Source organism: Protopterus annectens, chromosome 3.part1 (genome assembly GCF_019279795.1).
Source record: "Protopterus annectens isolate FY-2018-M chromosome 3.part1, PAN1.0, whole genome shotgun sequence".
NCBI lineage: Eukaryota > Metazoa > Chordata > Ceratodontiformes > Protopteridae > Protopterus > Protopterus annectens.
Window position 1 is genome coordinate 1008635520 of NC_056732.1, and position 23717 is coordinate 1008659236.

Consider the following 23717-nt stretch of genomic DNA (forward strand, 5'->3'; position numbering starts at 1 on the left):
TGGCTTCAACTTCAATCTTTTATGGAATTTGTGTCTGATAAAATTAACTTAATTCCACAAAATGCAAGATCATCAATACCTAAATTAATAACATTCTTTGCTTCTTACCTACATAAAAATGTAACTATAGATTGTAAAATATCAACTATCTGCAGAATAATGAATAAAGAAATAAAAAATATACCAGAAAACTATTAGAATAATTTTACCACAATAAATAATATGACACCCACTGAGTTGGGTAACAAAATAATTCTGGAATCATCTAAACACACTACTTCATCTCTTAGATATAGAATTTATGTATGGAAATTTATAAATATAGTTTTCTATATACCTCACAAATTAGAATTGATTAGCAAGAATAAAACTTTATGTTGGAGATGTAAAGCAGACTCTAAACCAGATTGGTCACACATGTTTTACAATTGTACAATTTTAAAGAAATTTTGGGAGAAAATTAATAGTCTACTTCCAACACTTTTCACAATTTTATATTAACTAAATCCTTAATTCTTTTTAATACTCCAATTCCCAAATGTGTAAGAAAAGTTAAGTATCCTCTCTTATGGTCTGTTCTAACAGCAGCTAGAAAAAAACAGAAACTGGAAATCTGAATATCCTCCTTCATATGATAAATTCATAAATATTCTTTCTGGAATGTGTTTGTTAGAAATGATGACTATCAGATCAAGATCAGTTAAAATACCTTTTTCATATAATATGTGGTCCAATTTAAAACATATTCTAGATAAAGATACTAGTATAGTTTGATAAAATGATTGTGTTTTTTTTTGATGCTCTGTTATATTGTTATACTTAGACACTGTTGTAAATACTTTAGTTGACCTTATCTATTGCTTATTTATTTGTTTTTGAATTGCAAGTTATTTCTTTTATGAATGTCTGTAAACAAAATTTAGTGTTATAAAATCTTAATAAAAATGTTTAAAAAAAAAGATTATTTCTTGTAGTCTGTAACAAAATCACCATGAATAGAGGCTAGAATATTACTAAACATTATTATGGGTATGAAACATAACTGCAGTAAGTACTTGGAAATGCATGAATGTACTTGGAAGTGATTATACTTTAATAGCTGTTAAAGGTTTCAGACTACTCAGCTGCATGGTACAGCATGATGAAGCCCTGACTGTAATTTGGATGACCCGAGAGTGACTAATGATCTGGGCACTGGATCAGCAGACAGGTGAGAATAGGAGTGAAAGGCCGGTGCTGGCATGCCCATCCAGGAGGGAGGGGACAACTTAGCTATCAGCTGTACTGATACCCAGTGGAGTCTGGGCACCACAGTGAATTGTGGCAGTGGCATTTACGCTATCATGGGTGCATATAAGCTATGCGGTGTGAGTTGGAGTTGGGCATGCAGAATTCAAGAGGCTGGCATTGTGGCCAAATTCATTAGGTTGCCACAGGCAGTAGGGGTTAGGACATAATATAAAATCCCCCTTCCCCCACATCCCATGATAGCTTTTACCCATTGTGCTAGGAGACATGAACTGGGGAAGATGAGCTTATTTCTCATTATATGCAGCAGGGGCAAATGGACAGAGGGCATGATTGATGCTTTTCAGAGACAGGAGGAAGGAAAAAAGAAAAGGAAGATGTTTCGCATTCCATCTCAATGTATGCTTGCTGCCTGGACTGCATTTTTATGCTGTAATGTATTCACTCAAAATTTAAAACCTTTAGGCTGCTATCCTTTATCTTTCCTTACTACTTGTAAACAACTAGAAGTTAGAATTATGGTGTGTATTGAAAAGCTAATTCATTTCTTTTGGGCCTCTTTTTTCTTGCAAGGTTATTAACATGGCGAGCGTCCGGATCAGAAGGTGACTCGGGATCACAGACTGATGTTAGTGAAAAGCATGTGGTAGGTGTTACACTCATAACATTGCTTGTCCATTTTTTTTTCTTCTTTTTTTTAAGGATACCTGTCAGAATGCATCCCTTATCTGTAATGAGGTGTTTATTTTGCAAATGGGTCCTCAGATTTTTTAATGTAGGGTATTTTTAACCATTTTTATATCAGAATTTAGAATGTTTTGAACTTTTTTTATATCAGAAATAAGTTCAGATATGTCCAAGCACAACATAGATGATTGTAGAAGTGAGCTCAGAAATGTTCCATGCAATGTGCAGTTCTGTTGCTTTTGGTCTGCAGATTTCATTAGAACTGGTATCAACCTAGTGATGTATTCTGGGTCTGAGATGGAAATATTAATAGCCCAAGGGTAAAATAATTTTAGGAGCACAGATCTGAACAAAACTTTATATATGTACAGCTCTTAGATAAAACATGTTCATCTCAGGTACTTCCCTTTATTGCCCACTGTCCATCAAACTCACTGTTTCTGTAATTATGCCATATTTCCTTGTCCCCCCCAACACACACACACACCTCACAAGATGAGCATCCTTGGACAACCTGTTGTGTGTAGTCATAGCCAAATGCTCTGAGTGTAAAGCAAATAACAAAAGGGATAGAGGAACCTTGCTTGGTTCCATTGGTCAGCCACAGCTTGTCAGAGAGGAAGCCTCCTTTAATTCTTGCCTCTGGCTGTTCATGTATCTTCCTAATTAACGCCATTGTTCTATCAGGAATCACAAATGCTACCATTGCCCTACTCAAAATCCCATTTGACAATCTTGAATGCCTTCTCTGCATCAAGACCCCTAACAATAGTGATGTTTTCTTTTGTTCTGCTTCTTTCTGGAGCTTCATTATTCTGTCAGTGTTGTCAACTGTTTGCATTCTCTCTACAGAACCATATTGACCTATCTTTCAATTTCAGCAACACCTTTGCCGTTCTGTCAGCTGGTATGAACATAAATAACTTTATACCCATGGTTTAAAATTGAAATTGCTCTATATGAAGCAGGGTCTGAGGGGTATTTACCCTCTTTGAGTAATATTTCAATAACAGCATTCTTCTCAGATGTTGGTACTATCCTTGTTAGTGAAATGTTATTAAACAAAACCTTCCAGATCTTTATCACTTTCTCCCTGTGTAACTTCCACAGGGATTGCATCTGTTTTTGGGGATTTCCTTGTTGATTCCTTGTTTATTGATTACCATTTTATCTTATCCCTTCTTGTCTTAGCTATTAATTCTTAGGCCTCATCTTTTTCTGACCTTGCCATAGTAAAGTCTTCTGTGAATATTTCCATTTGTGCCTTTTTCTTGGTTTCCCTATTCCTTTGATCTAGACAATTTTTCATAAAATTTCAAAAAATCTCTTAATACCTCTACAGGATCTCTGGTTATTTTTCTTGTCCTAGGCTTTCTGTGTGTGGCAACAACCATTTCTACTTTGTTGATAAATATATGCAACATGGAGAGGAACATAAACAAAAAGACGGCTCAGTAAAGTTTTATTAGTGCTTTCGTCCACATTTCTACTTTGTTGCCCATGTTATTGTACTAATAGATTTTATGCTGTGGAGTTGTTATAAAAAAAGTAGCTGCTTAACATCAACCTTTTTAAACTCATGCGCATTGTCAAAATAATCCAGTATTCTCTCTTTAGCACTCAACAATTGAGCATCATCTTATTCTGTGAGATTCCCCTTCTTTTGTACTGCTTTAAGATTTAACAATCCCTCTAAATAACTCCTATTACTTCTTTCCAGTGTCTCATATTAAACTCCATTTTCATTTTATTCCACTCCCTATGTATTTTTAAAGAAATGTCTATCTTCCCTAAGAACGAACTCCACTACCCATTCCTTAAATTCCTCTCTTTCTAAAATAGGTAAGAAAGGGCTTGTTTCTCATTTTTACTTCATCTTCATTTGCATCTTCATTATTGCATGATCTGAAATATTTATTGGATGTGGTTCAAAGCTTTCAATTAAATACCCATGATGCTGTGAAATACAATTTCTGTCCAGTCTAGGCCATTTGTTGTACCTTGGGGAATAATATGTAAATTCTTTCTGAGTTCCTGCTAGTTAATTAATTTCTTCCATACAAGATATTCTCATATATTTTTTCAGAAATCTATCCTATTTTGTTATATTTTCCATTTTAGGTCCCCTGATACATCCTGACCATTTTAAGTTAGTTTCCAGTCCCCACCCTTAAATAATATTCCCTGCTGAAAGCTAATTATTTCTCCCAAAATTCTCTTAAGCTCCATAATAGTAGTTTTAGGTGGAATAAAACTATATGTCAGTGCAATTCTTTCCCTTGTCAATAAACTCTTATGACCACAAATCTTTCATTATTGTCTTTATTTTCTTTTTTTATCACTATTGGAGCCACTTTTACAATCAGTATTATTACTCCTGTTTTCTTTTGTTTATGATACTCTGCTGAATCTCCATTATGAAATGCTTTCTTTGGCAAATTCACATGTTCATTTGTATCCAAAGGTGTCTCCTGTAAGGCCGATATTTGCACCGTACACCTCTTTATATAATTCGTTCCTCTTTGCTTTTTGTATTTACCTGCAGTGTCATTTACATTCCATGATATAATTCATGAGGTAGTCATTCTGATATGCTATTGCTTTCACATATTCTGCATGACAGTTCTTTTTGATCTTTTTGATGCATGTTTCCAACTTGCAAGTTACATGCACACATTAATGCTTGGCAGGCTGATCTTGTATGCATTTTCTACTTATCATCTCTGTTTGAAACAGTGTCACATTTTCATGGATGTTGCACTTAAGTGAAAACAGTCAGGAAACAAACAAAACTATTTTCAAACCCCCAACCTATCCCATTTTAACTCACAACAAATGCACAAAACTGTATATACTTCCCAAAAAGAGACACTACTCCTCCATATAGGGACAGTTGACCCAAATGGACAACTACGTCCATAGGTGTAGTCATACTGGAAGCTTATGCTAGAGCCCGTGTTCCCTCTTGCAGAGATGCCATCTGTCCTTGTCCTATATGTTTCCCTCCCAGATGTTAAAAAAAAAACTTGCTTATTCTCAATACCCAATGTTTAGCCTTAAGAAAACGTGCACTGGCTACACTTAAATAAATAAACCAACTTGTGCAAGTTTATATTTAATATTGATGTGTTAAAAGTTGATGGGATGCATATATATGCAAACAATATTGACTTTCATCTGTCAAACTTCATTTATTTTCACCAAACTGTTTGTCAGTTCCCCTTTAAATGCTAATTACAGTGTTTGTTATGCAAATGCCTCAGAGCTCATGATTCATTCATTTCCTGATTAATTGCTTGCAACTGTAGACAGAACTTCTTCCATTGTTGGTATTTGCTGGTGAGGAAAAATGCAGCTAATAGCTTTTACAAATACAGAAATAGCTCTTTTCAAATACTAGAAAAATACCATTTTTCATGCATTTCACTTCCTACTTTGATTAGAAAAAGAAAAAAATATTTCCTCCCTTGTCTGCAAAGTAAACTAAGTACATTAGTCTGTACATTCTCCTGTGTAATACCCAGTGAAATGTATTGCTTACAGTTTAAACAATATACTTTCTCAGCCCAAGATCATAGTATTATGCTATTTCTATCCAACCATTATCTTGTTACACTAGTGGCCAGATTTGGACCATACACATGTGCCTTTTGAGGTAGGAAATCCTTCTGTGTAATAGTAGCCCAGCTGCTTAACTGAACTTCCATTAAACTAATGCAGTCTATTCCTTCCTTTTCTCAGGTATAGCAAAAAATGTCAGATGTTCTCTGTGTGCTCTGTCTTCTAACTTTATCTTTCAAAAACAATTCTTCTTGAAAAAACTCACATTCAGACAGTCTTTTTTCTTTAAAGCTTCTTATGTTCTTTTCAGCCTTTTGTCCTTTGACTTTATATATTCCTTCTGTATTTCACTTAAACACCTCTAAATGCATCTGATTCATTTTTCCTTCAAATTACTGGAAGCAATCTCCTGTATGAAAGTTGTAACTTGAATTACTTTTTCCTGGAGTCTATATTAGAACATCGAAGTATTACTACTTCAAATGTTCTCACCCGAAACACAACAACATCAAACACTCAAAACAGCAAATTTTTTTTCAGGGAAAAAATTTGCTGTTCCAACAAACATACACACAGCACAAGCACACCAAAATACATAATCCACACACATACACCACAAAACCCTACACTAAACCATACATACACTACTAGCTATCCACTTACCTTAACCCAACCCTAACCCTAAGGTCCGTAACTACCGTGCACTCACCTTACCTGCTCCCTAACCCTAACTCACCTATCATGCCCTAACCCTAAAGTCTTTCACTATCGCACACCCACCTAACCCGTGCCCTAACCCTAACATCCACACATTCGCACACTTACCTCAACCCGACCCGTAACATCCCACCATAGACCTGATAGTTGCAAAGCCACAGAAACAGCCCACTGAATTCTTTCCCTGGGAAATAATTCGGTGTGCTGCGGCTTCGCGATTACCAGTGTTCGAACTTTACAGTTCGAACATCTGGTATTCGATATTCAGCCATTTTGACAGACTGATATAGACCCTTTTCCCTGAATAGCTAGCTGTAAGTCTGTTCCCTACCAGAGTTTTTTTCTCCCCCTTTTTTCTAGTTATAGTTTCTCTTGCTTTTTTCCACATTTCTTCGTACTAGCATTCAGGTGGTGTAGTGACTAGTCAATAACTGACTTTTACTCAAATTGTTTGCTTTTAGTGGCTTTTTACACCTATTTACTTTTTCACGCAGGAAGAGCTTTAATCAACATGCTTTCCAGAGTGCAGCCATCTTGGCATCAGTATATTTTCCATCTTTTATGTTGGAGAAGACGGCTGATCTCAATAAGGGTACAATTAAAGTTCTTGAAATTAGTATTGCCTCAGTCTTTGTTATTTGTCAAGAGTGTTTTTTTTAAGACCTGCAATGTACCCAAAATTGGCTCTTTCTGTAGTTTGTAATAAGTTACCTGTATTATCAACATGTTTAAGTATCCCTGAAACATTTTTTATAAGCCCTGTTGCTTCTCCTCCTATTGCTTTTACTTGAACTATCCAAATGTCTTTATTCCAGATTGTTCTACTTTATGCTTGCGTATCCTGGTTTTATATGACTTTATATCTATCACTATGCAGGATACTGTGATTACTGCTTAATGCTACTTTTATCCCTTTTTCTTTGACTACAGTGTCTGGTTTTTTTTTTGGCTGATAGATGCATTACAGGTCTACAGTTTTAGGCCCTCTTGAGGATGTATTTTATCTCCTGCCATTGTCCTCAGATGGAGTGCATTCAGTCCATGGTAGACAGCATGTGATTAATCGCTGTAGCTGAAGGTTGCCGACCTGGACCTCTGCCATGTTTATCTCAAGTAGTGGGACTTAAGTCGAGCCCTCACCCGAAGATGGGCAAGCCAGAATTAGTTACTCAACCCCTTCCATTCATGCAGGGCTGTTCTGGTGCCCTCGTTTATTTGAACGTGGGTTGGGTGGACTACAGTAAAGGCTCTGTTGCTCTTTTCCACAGAGTCAGCTTTTATTAAATTGCCTTTTAATCATTTGAGTATACTGTGTCTGTACCATCAGGGAGTCTCTTAACAGGGCATTTCTGCCATCAGAATTTTCACTCCCATTCTTACTTTTCACTTTTGTTCCTTTTATTTTTCATAAGTTTTGTTTTACTGTGTTTTGCGAAATGCTCTCATACCTTCATTGTGATACCATTACATTTTTTCCCTATCTGGCTTGCCACTTTGCCTACTGCCAACATTTCTACTTATTATACCCTCCTTTATTTTTGCAGTCTTCCTGTCACCAGTCTTTCATTATTTGTTCTAGTTTCTTCTAGTCTTCTACTCTAGCACCCCACACATTATGCCACTTTTCTAACACCTTACTGTACAAGTACTTTTCCTCATGGGCCAAATCCACAGGTTCACTTACTTAGCACACGACTAATAAGCAGGCAACACTTCAAGCTTCCTTACCTTCTATGCATTTTTTAACAATACTCCTAAACACTGCACCTCTACATATTGATTTCATGTCAGAAAACATTTTTCTTGATTAACTTTTGTGATTATGTTTTTCTTTCAAGCTAGTTCTCTAGACAGACTTGCAGACATTGACTCGTCATTTCTGGCTACTCAGCACCAGCCCTGTGCACTCCACTCAGAAACCTACTCAGTGTTAAGCTTCTTAGCCTGCAAGCAGGTTTTGTTTTACGTCATGCTTTTTGCCCTTCACTGTCATTTAAAATTCCTATTTATAATTCTGATTCTGTTTTGCAGACATGGTAGTTTTTAACTGATGATCATATTATCTGTCACCATGCATTCATTAAATTTGTGACTTCTCCTATGGTGTGATTCTGACATTACATACATGTATCTAATTTTAGAGTTACTCTAGCTTCTCTGTAATAGGTTACCTCTTTATTCCAATACCTTACTTAGTCTGTACTTTATTTCCCCATATGTGCCTTTACCTTTTAATTCCTCCTTCTGACCTTTGTAGTTTTTATCATTTAGTATGTAAGTACCTTGTTCTTCAGCAGTTGCTTAGTCTTTCTTCCTAATCTGTCATACATATTGTCATTTATCCAATTCTCTCTCTGTCGGACTTTCTTGAAGTTCCATGATACTTATTTTCTTTTTTCCTTGTCCTGTCAGCTTGGATTTTTCTATCATTGCTGGTGCAACAATTGCAGCCATGAGCAAAGGGATTACATACTGCGGTGGTGGTGCTCCGGTAGCGGTGTCGCCTCACAGTAAGATGTTGTCCTGTTCGATTCTCAGCTAGAGTGTCTTCTGTGTGGAGACATGCGTGAATGGGCATACCTTCATTGAAGGTTGTATGTCAGGGCTGGCAACTCGGCACGTAAAAATCTACTGCCAATCATTAGCGGACTGGAGTTCCGCTGTGGTGACCCCTAACCAGGAAAAGCCAAAAGACACAACAAGCAAAGGGATTACATGCAAGCTTTCTTAAGCCGAGAGCAATGTTTCTTGCTTTCCCAGTTCTGGGAAGAGAATTGAGAGCAGAGACTTTCCCATTTCATTCAGTCAGTCAGACTGTGGTGTTTTGTGTGGACATATAGGTAGTGAAGATTTGTTCTTCTCTGCAGATTTCTTGCAGGTTTTGTAGGTACCATCATATCCATATAAGGCTTGGGGGATGTCTGGGCCTCGTTGCAAAAGAATGAGGGGAAAGATCTCAAAAGTAGCGGTTGTTAAAGATTATAAATCTAGGATACAGACTACAGTTTTTAAGTAGTCCCAAATGTTGATAAATTCCTTTTGTTCTCAAAGACAGGCTTGGTTCTACTCCTAGTGGAAGACCCCCTCACTCAGAGAGCAGTTTAGAGACTACCAAAAAGAGAAGAATGTACTGGGCTATTTGCAACCATTTCTAGTCCCGAAAAAAGAAGGAACTTGGAGACCTGTATTAAATTTGACAAAGCTAAGTAAACTAGATAAAATTTCCAAAGTTCTTAATACTGACATTGCAGGGTTGTCTTCTACTTCTAGTGTCACAGACATTTATGGTCATCCTATATCTAAAAAATTCCTACCTCCACATTCCCATTGCTGAGGAGATACAGAAGATTTCTGAGATTCGAAGCAGGGGTGCCCATTACCATTTGCTTATCTACTGTAGTGAGAATATTTATCAAATGTGTGGCACTGATTGCTTATTGCAGGACTAACAACATTCACATCTATGTCTACCTGGATGACTGTCTTATTCAGGTTTTACCTGAAAGAGACTTAGAAGAGTCTATATTTTACCTTTTCCTATTAAAAAAAACCTTAAAATCTCACCACATTCCTAGGAGTGCTAGTGGACACAGAAGCACAGGGTCTCTTCTTGTCACAGTACCTCCAGTCTCCCAGCATAACACTGTTACAGCCAAGGAGTTCTTGGGAATTGTAAAGTATATGACTTGATACATCCTTATGCTTTCGCAAGAAAGGCTGTACACATTAAGAAATTGCAGAGGTGCCCAAGAAACAAATGATGCTGGCGTGCCCTGCCTGTGCTATGTCTTATCTCCTATCTTGTGACCATGCATATAGATAGATAGAGCCCTCATGGTGGTTAAGATAAATAGAACTCAGTCTAGGGGTGTCATTCCTATTGACCATGGGACCCCAGACTAATGCATATGGATTTCTGTGGTACAGCCACAAGAATCCAGAGCATCTGGGAACGAGCCTTCAGGAAAAGACACATCACTGTGAAAGAGATGATTAAAGTTATTCTCATCCTTAAGGTTTTTAAACCTATTTGGAAATTGGGTTCCTCAGGTGGGTGGTAAGCCTCAAAGGAATCCTTTTATATAACCTTAGAAATAAAACAACAGTCATGGGGTAGATGATAGAAATTGGGAAGAAACTTGCTCCTACTTGATGTGCAGACTAACAGTGCAAGCTTGAAATCTTGCCCAGAAGTTAGGCTTGATTTTCAGAGTATCTTACATCCTGTGCAGTGCTCACATAGACCCTTACTAATGGGTGTTAACAGGAATGTCTTTGTGGCTTTGATCCATAGGTGGGGTGTGCCAGAAGTAGACCTTTTTTTGCTTTTATACTAGATATCTCAGGAAGTTTTGCTCTAGGACTCCACCTCCAGAAACCTGGGTGACAAATGCTTTCTCCAAAAAACAGGCAGATCTGTTCCTCTATATATTCTCACCAATACCCTTAATCCCCAAGATTTTCCAAAAGATAAAGGAGGCGAAACCAGAGATGGTAGCTCCCTTTAAGCCCAAGCAGCATTGGCTCTTGCATGCTGGACTTGACAAGGTGAGAAAACTATACTGTTGCCTCAGAATGTGGACTTTTTGACTCAAAACAAATGATCCTTAGGACTTCCAAGATGTCTGCACATTGATCAACAGCTTAATTTCAGCTCTTCCAGTGTGAAAAAAGAGCCAAGTAACTCTGTCAGATTTAGTAAATTCAGTTACTTGCTAGTAAGTATACTGCCTTGATGCCAGCAAAGAAGAAACTTAGACACCATGAAAGAAAATCAACTAGACAAGGTGAAGAGAAAACAGCCTGGGGAGAATCCTTAAAGTGGTACAGTGATACAGCAAAAAAAAAAAAGTAGTTCCAACTCCAGTTTTGGTACAAGACCTGGCTTCTAGTAATCTAGAGTAAAAAATCAGATGTGCTCAGAGCTGATTAAAATAAACGAAACATTCAAGGAGCGTATCAATTCAACAAAAAGGCTGGAGAATGGAAAAAGCTTTAAACAGGTATTCAAATGAACCAATGAAACTGTAAATATCACAGGTCAAAATAAAGAAAAGGCTGGTGGAGTATGAGAGTGCTCATGAAGATCTGTTTCAAGAAACTGTAGCGTTAGAAGGCAGAGCATGCAGGGAAAATCTGAGATTTTCTGCTGTACCAGAGAAACTGCAAGAGACAGAGTGTTAAGTTTAGGAAACCACAAATAAGCAACTGGACTGGTATTCCACAGCAAGATTTGTTGATTGAAGGGCTCCAAACCTGGCCATGAAAAAGCACCCAGGACCTGTATTATTAAAGATGCAATCTTGCCAGTAAGAAAGGGTTGATCCTGAACAAAACTATGACAGAAAGGCAAAAATTTTAAAAGCTGGTGACAGTAGAGTGTTTGTGAAAAATGAGTATTCACTGTACATCAGACAAAAAAATAATCACATTTATCCCAGCAGTCAGGGAGTGTAGAGAGGCAGATGTGAAACTGAAGCTGTTGTATCCAGCTGTTTCAGAATATTTTTTTTCGTGGAGGATCAGTCATTTTTGATGCAGAACAGGCTAAGGAGTAAATATAAAAAATTTGTCTAACAAGAAGTGAGCCAACAAACAGAGGAGGACTGTACTGTTCCAAAGGAAAATGCTCGAAATTCAGAAAAAAAAGCACAATAGTTGACTAGAAGAATCAGGAGTTCCTTAGACTTGAACTGGAGTCTGGGGTTAGGGCATGGAGATGAACAGGAAGAACAGCAACACTGATATTAGTGAATAAATGTGTGATTATAAAGCATCAAACACATCTGTAAAATAAGGCTTTGCAAGAAAAAGGGGAAATACTGGACTTTTGTTGACTTTGTTAAATTTGTGGGAAATTGAAAAGTGTGCACCCCACTTCATCTCATTAATTTTTGGAAGGGCATTGAAAAGAAAGGGAAAAAACTGTAAGCAATGTTTGTATGAAACGGTTCATGATATAAATAGCATGATATATAGTAAAGCATTTTTAGTTTATACTATATATGATAAAAGTACTTAAGTAAGCAAGTGCCATTATTTTTCTTTTTAAGGAATGCAGGCATTACAGTATAAAAAGCAGAGAGTCTAGACAAAATTTAAGCTAATATGCTGTAATCTTGGGTTGTTGAGGTTGAGATGGGGAATGGGATGTAAAAGTGCACAGATTATAATATATGTAGAGGTAATGTTTTCTCTTATTTTTGTGTAAGTGAATGCCTGGATTAAGGCTCTTGTCTAATCTAATAACAAGGTGTGTGTGTGTGTGTGTGTGTGTGTGTGTGTGTGTGTGTGTGTGTGTGTGTGTGTGTGTGTGTGTGTGTGTGTGTGTGTGTGTGTAAGCAAGTAAATAAAAGACCATTGAGTGTAATGAAAAGTTTTCCTTTAACAAAATAAATGTTCAGTTTGAGAATTCTGTAGCTAAGGGCAGATATACATTTTATTCTTAGGTTTCCATGGAGACAAGATGACTGGTATGCAGTTCAATTAGCCAGACCACTTTTTAAGGCTAAAAGCTAGTTTTTTCTGAAAACATGCTAGCTGATTTTCATATCTATGTGGGGAATAAAGATAAGAACATACAGCAGTTAGTGTAAGTTGGAGCACAGACTGTAACATGCATCTTAGCATGGATCACCTTAGTTTTAGGTTAGGTTTTCCCTCTGTGTGCAGTTGTCAATTTGGGACAGTTGTTCATATCAGGAGGGTTAAGCTTCATTATTTGGAGATGTACATAGTTTTGCGTATTTGTTTTAAGATTATAGGTTATCTGGTGGTTCTGCGTGTGTTTCATTTTTTTGTTTGAGGGCTTTCATTAAAGCAAAAAAGCATTGTAAAATGTGCCATAGGCTCAAGTGGAGATAATAAGAAACAATTGTATAAAAGATCAACCTGCCAAACATTACTGGATGCATATAACAAAATATCTGAGACTAGACATTTAAAAAGCTGTCATATTTAATTAGTGAGAATAATATCTTCTTATCCTAATGGCTACACTGATCATATTATTTTAGAATGTGAATGGCCTCACAGGTATAGTCAAAAAGGAAATACTACTGAATTGTCTTAAGAAATGCAGAGAGCAAATAGCAATATTACACAAGACACACTTAAAGTGAGCATGCAGATTTGAAAAAGAAAGGATTTCAAGGGGGATATTAAAAAGAGTATCAGGGAATAAAGAAAAAGAGAGCACTTATACTAATTGCTGCAGGAGCTTCAAAAGTGATAGAAGAAGAAAAAAGATAATGGTAGATTTGTGGTAGTAAAGGCTATTGGCAAGGGAGGAGGATTACACTGGCATGTATTTATATTCCACCTAAAACTGCTGTTATGGAGCTTAAGAAAATGAAAGTAGAAATTATCATCTTTCAGCAGGGAATATTGCTTTTAGGTGAGGAGTGGAATTTGGTTTACAGATGTACATGGAGTTCCTAGAAGGGAACATATAACAAAAGGGGATAGATTTCTGAAGAACTTTATAAAAACATTTGGTAAAGAAGACATGACTTCCGTAGTTTGAATTCTGAATTTACATATTATTCCCCAAGGTATAATAACTGCTCTAGACTAGTCAGAAATCATATTTCACAGGAACATTTGCATTTAATCAAAATCATTGACATACATCCAATAACTATTTCAAAACATGTGCTGATAACTAAGATAAAAATACAGGGTAATGAAGTAAAAATGCAACACTACTGTTTCCCCACCTACAGAGGAATTTAAGGAACTGGTAGTGGAAATTATTTTAGAGCTATTAAGGAAGATTTTTTTTTCAGAAGTTATGGCTAGTAAGGAGGATAAAATTGAAGAGTTTAAGAGTAGGGTAGAGATAAAGACAAAAGAGGGATGGGAAGTTGGCATAATGGTTGGGTTGTTTGCCTTGCAGACACAAGGTGCAGGGTTTGATTCTCATGTGGAGTAATTAGCTAGGCTTAAAATGGTCCCCAAGTGCAGTTAGCCTAGTACTAATCTATGAACCTATGAACTTGTAAGAGATATGGTTAAGAACTAATAGGAATTATTTAGAAGGGCTGGCAAAGGTTAACATATTACAGAATAAGGGGAATCTCACAGAACAAGCAGTGGTACAATTGCAAAATGCCAAAGAGAAAATAAAACTTGCTGTAAAACACGCATTTTCAAGGTTTTGCACACCGGGCAGCGCTGGTTAGCTAGGGTATAACTATTCCCGGCTCCACAAAGTCTGCTCTTCAATTTTTCCCTTTGAACTAGACAAACTTTCAATTTAAGCACTCAAATCATTCACTTTTCATCCCGACACTTGCCCAAAATTCATAGCAAGCACTAATAAACCTTAACACTAGATCCCCCTATACTGTAGAGAAGGACAAGGCCTTACCAGCCAGTCAGTAAAACAGTTCACTGTACCTATCCCGGCATGTCCAAAGGGCAGTTTCAGGTGTACTCTCCAGTTCAACTGGTGAATCTGGGCATTTTGAGGCAATGTTACAATTGCCTCATGTACACAGACAACCCTCTCCTCCTTCCATCAAACACTAATACATGCGAGAGATGCAATTATACAGCCAAACTGGAGACTAAGCTCTCTCAACCCAAGACTGGACCAGGCAGTCAAGATGAGAAGGGAATTACTTGCATCACACCACCAGTCTCACATAGACCTGTGAAACCAGCACTGGCAAAAAACACACAAAAACATACTCGGAGGCTCTAAATAAAAATCTGTAAAAGCAACAGAGATCTCCAAAGCAGACATCCAAGCAACCTCCACCCCTCAACACAAACCATTAAATACATACTTCACAAAACCAGTGTGCCACACAATCACAGCCCTTAAGGCAAAATAACATACCCAACACACTAGTAATAGGTGACTCTGTAATCAGGCACACTGACGTCCCACTCACTAGTCTGAACAAGGAGAAGGTTACTGTTAGCTGCCTGTCAGGTGCCAAGATCTGCCACATAACACAAGCAATTCAGGTCGCTCCAGAACAAGTACAAATATGACTCTGTCATTGTCCATGTTGGTGTGAATGACCTGAGTCATACCTCCCTGGACTACATGAAAAGAGACATGGAGGAGCTCTCTGATCACGTAGCCCAGGCCGGTATGACCCTGACCCTGAGTAGCATCCTGCCCTCACCAAGAATGATACCACGGTATAGAGAAACAATTATCAATTTCAACAACTGGCTAAGCTTCTGGTGTCATTCAAAGGGGATCCAGTGTCTGTCAGCCTGGGATAACATGCTCGACAAGCTATGCTGCTTCGCTAGACACGGCTTACACCTGTCACCCTTAGGCTTTCGAATACTGGCCAAGGCTCTTGCCACCCCCATAGTGCCTTTTTTAGGCAAGGCTTAAAAGACAAACCCATTGCCATAAATTGCACAAATAACAAAAAACTGAGGGTAATGCTACTCAGTGCCAGAAGTCTAAACCTCAGAATGCACGCATGCGAGGCACTCCTCAGTATGGAGAAAATCGATATATGTGCAGTAACAGAAACCTGGTTTAAGGCTCCAGAGAGCACCCCAGCACTACCAGGCCACAACTCACACCATATATTTCAGCCACAAAACCCGGACCGAAATACAAATGGGGGGTATCCATATTCATCAAGGATACCCACACCTCCAGGTTAGTGGCACAGCACAATGCTTCAGAGATCATCCACGTGCAACTAACGACGGGCAAAACTGCTATTCAAATTATAGCTTGCTACAGATCACCCACCATGTCCCAGGACCCCCACTCCACATTCCTGGAAACACTGGGAAACATAAAGGTCCTACCCAAACACTCTGATATTGGGTGATTTCAATTACCCAAACATTAACTGGGAGAACTACTCAAGTACGAACTCCCTTGCCCAACATTTCCTAGAATTTATAAACTCAAACGCCCTGGATCAACTTGTCAACACCCCCACCAGAGGTGACAACATATTGGACCTGGTCATCACCAACATGGGCGACCAGTGTTCCACACCGGAGGTCAACCTCTCTCTGGTTAGATCTGACCATAAACTAATCACTCTGGATATCCACATTCCACCACCACCTCTGGTCAAAGAAACCACTGTGAAAAACTTTTCAAAAGCAAACTTCGTTACGTAAGTCCAAGGTGAGAAGTTTCAAAGCCCCATGCTAAAGGATAATGCTGTCCAAGCTGCAAAATCCTTTATTAATGCACTCTACGGGCAACTACAAGAATGCATGTATCATGCTATCCAAACAAAAACAAAACTCACTCTTCCAAGGAAAGGAAACCAGTCTGGTGGACCCCTGCCATAAACAAGCTATACAATAGAAGGAGAAAACTAGTACAGAAAAGAGTAAAATCCCAAGAAGGGAAGACATCCCTGATCAGTATCAGCAAGAAACTACGTTCCATCATAAAATCATCCAAGGCTAAATTCGAAAGAAAAATTGCCATGGACTCCAAAGATAACCACAAGGCATTCTTTAGCTATGTCAAGAATCTAAGTGGCAATTCTCAGATCTGCTCGGCGTTTGTGCCAAATGGCACAAAATACACTGAACCGACCGATATAGCCAACATCCTGGCAGACAGGTTCAGTGCAAACTTCACCCCCAAAGGGCCTGTAACTATACCAGAAGAATGTAGTGCCCCTGAAGTCACAGACACTCAGGTTAAAACAGCCCACTCCAAAGCCAAAAACACAGCATCAATGGGACTGGACGGCATCCCAGGCTGCGTCCTACACGAGCTCAAAGATGAACTAACCCCTCACCTAAACACACTGTTTAAACTCAGCATCTCCACAGGCTACATGCCCACAGAGTGGCGCACAGCAACGGTTATTCTGCTCCACAAAGGTGGTGCCACAATGGATGCCCTATAAGCCTGACTAGCTTGGTCTGCAAAGCTGTGGAGTGCATCATCATGGATCTCATTAACAGAGACATTGGAAACCTCCAAACACTGGACCCTACCCAGTTCGGCTTTGTTAAGGGCAGATCATGCCTCCTAAACCTGGAAGACTTTTTTGAGACAGTTACCAAGGCTATAGATGAGGGAAAGGTGGTTCACACAGCCTACCTAGACCTTGCAAAGGCCTTCGACATCATTCCCCACTCAGGTATTATAGACAAGCTCACCAGCCTGAACATAAACCCCTACATCACGAGATGGGTTGCCAACTGGCTTACGGACAGAACCCACATGGTAAGAGTTGCGGGAGCTAAGTCTGACTCAAAACCGGTTACAAGTGGCGTTCCCCAGGGGTCAGTCCTAGGATCCCTCCTGTTTGGCATATACTTCTCAGATGTACAGGCAAGCACAGGAGGACTATGGCTGACCAAGTTTGCAGAGGACTGCAAACTAGGGGCTTTATTTGACTCTCCGGCTGACACAGGCATACTCCAAAAGGGTCTCACTGAGACAGATACCTGGTGTCAAATCCATGGCCTCAAGCTAAATGACAAAAAGTGCATAGTCAACCCCTTTGAAAAAAACAATGTACCCACAAACTACCACATAGGTGGTAGCCCCCTAAATCTGGAAGACGTAATAAGGGATCTGGGACCCAAGTAGATAGTAACCTCTCCTTTGATAATCACATTGCCAAAGTGGTTAGAAAATCCTTCTGTGTGGCCCACCTAATCACAAAAGGGTTTGCATCCAGATCGGAAGCGGTCATTGGGCCCCTCTACTCATCACTCATCAGACCCATCATAGAGTACAATGCCCCATTTGGGATGTACCTTACAAGACACGTGCAACAACTGGAAAGACCACAGAAGTTCCTCAACATGAGGATCACTGGCCTCAAGCAGATGCCTTATGCAGCTCGACTGAAGAAACTCCAGCTGTACTCAGTTGCATACCGCCTACTCAGAGGTGATCTCTGCCTGACATACAAGGCCATGTCCGACCCAGAATTGATGGACATGCTCCACCTAAAGAAAACCATATCCCCTCAAGCCACATGCTCCAGGGATCTAAACCTCAACACAACAGTAAATAGGACATGCTGAAGGGATAGATTCCTGTCCCAGAGACTTCCCATGCTCTGGAACAAGATTCCAATCTACATTAGGCAGAGCTCCTCGCTAACCCTCTTCAAGAGAAACCTTGACGAGTGGATGGGAAACAGAAAGTTTACCCCAGGGATCACTTCAATGGCTCAGCTGGACAGAGGCACAGGGAACTAGTCTAAGGGGGTGGCAAAAGCCAGCACATTCTGGCTGGGCTTATAAATGCCTTCGGGCAGATAGCTTAGTACCTACCTATGAGTACCTGGATAATATGCATGAGTTTAAAAAGATTACCATTAAGCAGCTGTTTTTTGATAACTCCAGAGCGCAAAAACTTTTAGCACAACAACTTAGGCATCAGCAAGTGAAAGGGGTTGTTGCCAAACTTAGGGATCCTATAACAAGGAAAATAACCTATGGAGGTATTAGAGATACTTCAGCAATTTTATGAAAATTTGTGTAAAACATAGAAATATGGAAATCAAAATGGAGCATAAATGGAAATATTTGTGGAAGAGTTAAGTATGTCAAGCTTAGAGGTAGATGAAGCTCAACAGTAAATTTAGGAGGAGATGAGATAAAAATGGTGGCGTACAGTCATCTGCACAGAAGTTTCCAGGAATAGATGGTATTTCTCTGTAGGTTTGGAAGTTAGGAGGGGAAAATGATAAAAGATCTGGAAGGTTTTGTTTAATAATATTTTAAAAGGAGAGGAACCGCCAGTATCCTGGAAGAGATCTTTGGTGGCTGTAATGCCTAAAGATGGTAGAAACCCAGCTTCACATAGGCCCATTTCAATTTTAAACAATGACTATAAAGTATTAATGTCTATAAGAATAGCAGTGGATCAGTGTGGTTTTGTGGAGGGAATGCAAACATTTCACAGCATTTATAGAACAATGATTATCCAGGGGGAAGCAGAAGGTAAAAAAATATCACTGTTAGTGGGTCTTGATGCAGAGAAAGCATTTGACAGGGTAAGCTGGAATTTTAGGAGTAGGGCAATGGAAACATCTTCATTCTCTGATAAAATAATAAGGTTAATTAGAAGGATATATGAGGTATTGGGGACAAAAATTAAAGTGTGAATGTTCCTTTCGGACAAGTTGTGTCTGAACAGAGGAACCAGGCAGGGGTGTATTCCATCCCTTTTGTTATTTGCTTTATACTTAGAGCCAATGGCACAGAAAATAAGGGACTCAGAAAATCAAGGATATAATTGCTATGGTAGTCAAGAAAAAGTTGGCTTTATTTGAAGTCAATATTATTTTGTACCTGATAAAACCAGAAAAGTACATCTCACTGGTGTGGAACATCTTGAGATAGCTTCAAGTCTTTTTCGGATATAGCATTAATGAAGACAAAGCAAAGGCTATAGCCATAAATTATGTGCCCACACATGAGCTGGTCCAGGAATACTGATATTTATGGGTCATGATAAAAATGAAGTTTTTAGGAGACTGTATTAAAACTAATTCTGTTGCGGCAGCCAAGGGTATGTGGAAAGAGAATAAACAAAAGATAAAACTGAGAAACTGGAAGCTCTTGTTTGTGGATATGGATAAAAAGATACAAGCAGTGAAAATGTTTTTAGTCCCTTTAGCCTTGTATATTACTCAGGCATATTTTTATCTACTAGAATAGATGTTCTGGAAAGTAATTAATAAAGAGTTGAAGGATTTTACCTGGGAGGGGAAAAGGGCAATGGTCAAGGGGGATACAGTGATCCTTCGAATAAAACAAGGTAGAATAGGTTTACCTGGTTTGAAGGGATATTTTTGAGACAAGGTTGGTATACATAACAGTAGCAGAAATGTGTAATTCAAAGTGGAAAGGGATGATGATAAAACAGGGGGGGGAATTCATGGAGAGAGTGGGATTTTGGATGCAGATCCTTATGGAGAATAAGTACAGCAACATAGAGTATTATATTCATAGAATAGAAAAAAGTATTCTTAGAACTAAGCCAGCACGGGAATGGACAAAGGAGATTTTGCCAATGTGGATGTTTGCAATTAGTGGTACTGAGAATAGTGAGAGGGGCTGGAATTTATTGGAGAAAACTAGCAAATGAGCATCAGTATTGGGAGGAAATATCCAGAGAGGGAAAGGTAACAGAATGAAAAGAAGCCATGAAGATATTTGGATTACAGCCTAGAGACTGCCTTTTCTATCAGGGATTGTTATATGTGTAGGAGACTGTATTAAAACTAATTCTGTTGGGGCAGAAAGGGATAGGGGAATCCTGTGTGAACGATCTGCTTTGGTAGCATTTTTAATTGAATCTCAAAAAGAAGCTGCTGTTAAAAAAATGCATAAGCAGTAGGGCATATAAAATACTGCACTATTACTATAGGAAACAGTCAGGGTAGATTAGAAAAGATTGGGAAGAGAGTCTGGATAAGCACGTCACAAGGAAACAATGGGAGGCCATTTATGGCTCCCAAATATGCAAGAGAGTCTAGAAGATTTAGGAGTTTTGCTTGAAAGTGTTTGCATGGGTATTTTATACCCCAAGCAGACTCCAAAGATTTTTTCCTCAGATTGATGGCAGATGTTGGTCGCGGTGGGGGTGCTGCGGTAGCATTGTCACCTCACAGTAAGACGCTGTCCAGTTCGATTCTTAGCTAGAGCGTCTTCTGCGTGGAGACATGCGTGAATGGGCGTACCTTCGTTGAAGGATGTGCCTCAGGGCTTGTAACTCGGCACGTAAAAATCAACTACCAATCATTAGCAGACTGGAGTTCCACTGTGGTGACCCTTAACTGGGAAAAGCCGAAAGACACAAACAAATTGATGGCAGATGTTGAAGGTGTGATGGGGAAGAAAGAGATAACTAGGAACATATGTTTTGGGAGGAGTGTAATGAGCTGGTAGATTTAAAAAATTCACTACAGAGTACTCTTGTCAGAAATATTTGGTTAGTAAATGAGTGTAAATAAGGATGTGTTTTTTGAGCTGGGATACAGGATCCGAATTGCCTAGATATAGGAAGGCCTTGTTCATAGGTAAGTACTAGGCTATCTGCCCGAGGGCATCTATAAGCCTAGCCAGAATGTGTTGGCTTTTGCCACCCCTTAGATTAGTTCCCCGTGCCTCTGTCCAGCAGAGCCATTAGTTCCATGTGCCTCTGTCCAGCAGAGCCACTGCAGTGATCCCTGGGGTTAATGTTAAGTTTCAGTCTGGTGGCTGCCCAGAAAGCAATTACTAGAAAATGAAAATCAAAGTCTAAACCAACTTTATTTGAAGTATGTAATATTGCGTAACAAGAGATAAAACTGTTTGAAGTGGGATCTTTAGAAAAGGGTAGGATCTAATTATATAAATATAAATGGAAATTGTGCAAACTGTGCATGCAGAATATTGTTTTGGAGGAAGAGTGAGGTTTAAGGGGAAGGCAGGAGTTGATCAATTTATGTAATGTTGAATTGATGCTAAATATACAAAAGAATATATGTGATGTATAATGTTTGCAATTGGCAACATAATAATATGGTTTGCTCATAGGTTGGTACTAGGCTATCGCCCTAGGGCCTATACTAGCCTAGCCATAACAATTCCCTGGATATTTCTTCCCACAATATTTACTTCCCTGGACCCCTGTCTAGCAGGGTGACTGACGTGATCCCCGGGGTGAATTTCCTATCTCCCATCCAATCGTCAAGGTTCCTTTTGAAGAGGGCCAAAGAGACACTCTACTTGACATGTATGGGCAGTCTATTCCAGAGTCTGGGGAGTCTCTGGGTCAGTAACCAATCCCTCCAGCATGTTTTGTTCATTGTGATGACAAGGTTTAGATCCCTAGAGCGTGTGGCTCTGAGGGATTGGGATTTCATTAAGTGTAGCATGTCCAACAGCTCTGGGTTTGACATGGCCTTGTATGTTAAGCAGAGATCGCCTCTGAGTAGATGATATGCGACAGAGTATAGCTGGAGTTTTTTTAGATGGTCAGCATAGGGCATCTGCTTTAGACCTGTGATTCTTTTAGTGAGGTATTTATGTGGCCTTTCCAGTTGTTGCAGATGTCTTGAGAGGGACATACCAAATGGGACATTGTATTCTATAATGGGTCTAATGAGGGATGAGTACAGTGGGACAATGACCTCCTTTTTTCTGGATGAAAAGCCCTTAGTGATGAGGTGTGCCACATAGAAGGATTTCCTGACTGTTGTGGTGATGTGGTTATCGAAGGTGAGACCACTGTCCACCTGTGTCCCTAAGTCTCTTATCACAATTTTGATGTTTAGTGTACTGCCATCTATGTGGTAATTCACAGGTACATGTTTTTTTCCCAAAGGGGATAACTATACATTTCTTGGCATTGAGCTTGAGCCCATGGCTCTGATGCCAAGCATCTGTTTCTGTAAAGCCCTTTTGTAGAATATCTACATCATTTGGGGATTCAGTAATGGCTCCCAGTTTGCAGTCATCTGCGAACTTTGTTAGCCAGAGTCCCTTAGTGTTGGCCTGTACTTCAAAGAAGTAGATACCAAACAAGAGCGGTCCCAGGACTGAACCCTGAGGTACTCCACTTGTCACTTGTCTGGAGCTGGATTTGGAGTCGGCTACTTTTACAGTGTGGGTTCTGTCAGTAAGCCAGTTGCAAACCCATTGAGTGACTTGGGATTAATGCTCAGCTTAGTAAGTTTATCTATGATTCCAGAGTGGGGGATGGTGTCAAAGGCCTTGGTGAGGTCCCGATAGGCTGTGTGGACTGCCTTACCCTCGCTCACAGCTCTAGAGACTGATTTGAAGAAGTCAATCAGGTTCCGGAGACAAGATCAGCCCTTCACGAAACCAAACTGAGTGGGGTCCAGTGTTTGAAGGTTACCAATGTCTGTTTATAAGTTCCATGATAATACATTCCATGGCCTTGCAAATCAGGCTTGTCAGACTGATGGGGCGGTAGTTCCCAGGATCCAAGGTGGATCCCCCCTTGTGGAGTGGGATAACTGTAGCTGTGCACCACTCAGTGGGCAAGAAGCCTGAGGTGAGGCTATGATTAAACATGACACTTAGGTGAGGTGCCAGTTCATTTTGTAGTTCATGTAGTACACAGCCCGGGATGTCATCTGGTCCCATATATGTTGTATTCTTAGCTTTGGAGAGTGCATTTTTTACCTGTGTGGCCATTGTTACTAGAATTTGGCAATCTTTCGATATTGAGATGGGCCCTTTAGGGGGTGAGAGGGGCACTGAATCGATCTGCCAGGATATTGGCAATATCCTTGGGATCAGTATATTTAATCCATTCTGTTGTAGCTCAGAGCAGATCTGAGCATTGTCATTTAGATTCTTGACATAGCTGTAGAATTTATTATGGTTGTCTTTGGAATCTTTGACAATTTTATTTTCGTAACTAGCTTTGGAGGATCTTATGAGGGATCTCAGCTTCTTACTGAGGCTGGCTAGGGAGTTTTTTGCATCCTGGGATTTTCCTCTTTTCTGCAACAGTTTCTTCCTTTTGTTGTAAAGTTTGTTTATGGCAAGGGACCACCAGATTG

The 23717-nt window shown here is 39.3% G+C and overlaps 1 protein-coding gene across 2 annotated transcripts in view; it reads left to right on the forward strand.

Moving 5' to 3' along the window:
- The window catches only part of ARFGEF1 (ADP ribosylation factor guanine nucleotide exchange factor 1), a 4299619-nt gene that overhangs the window by 3446820 nt on the left and 829082 nt on the right, over positions 1-23717 (forward strand). For both annotated transcript variants that reach the window (XM_044067163.1, XR_006364243.1), the window contains exon 33: positions 1822-1894. In XM_044067163.1, coding sequence (XP_043923098.1) covers positions 1822-1894 — 73 coding nt within the window. The remainder of the gene's footprint in view (positions 1-1821; positions 1895-23717) is intronic.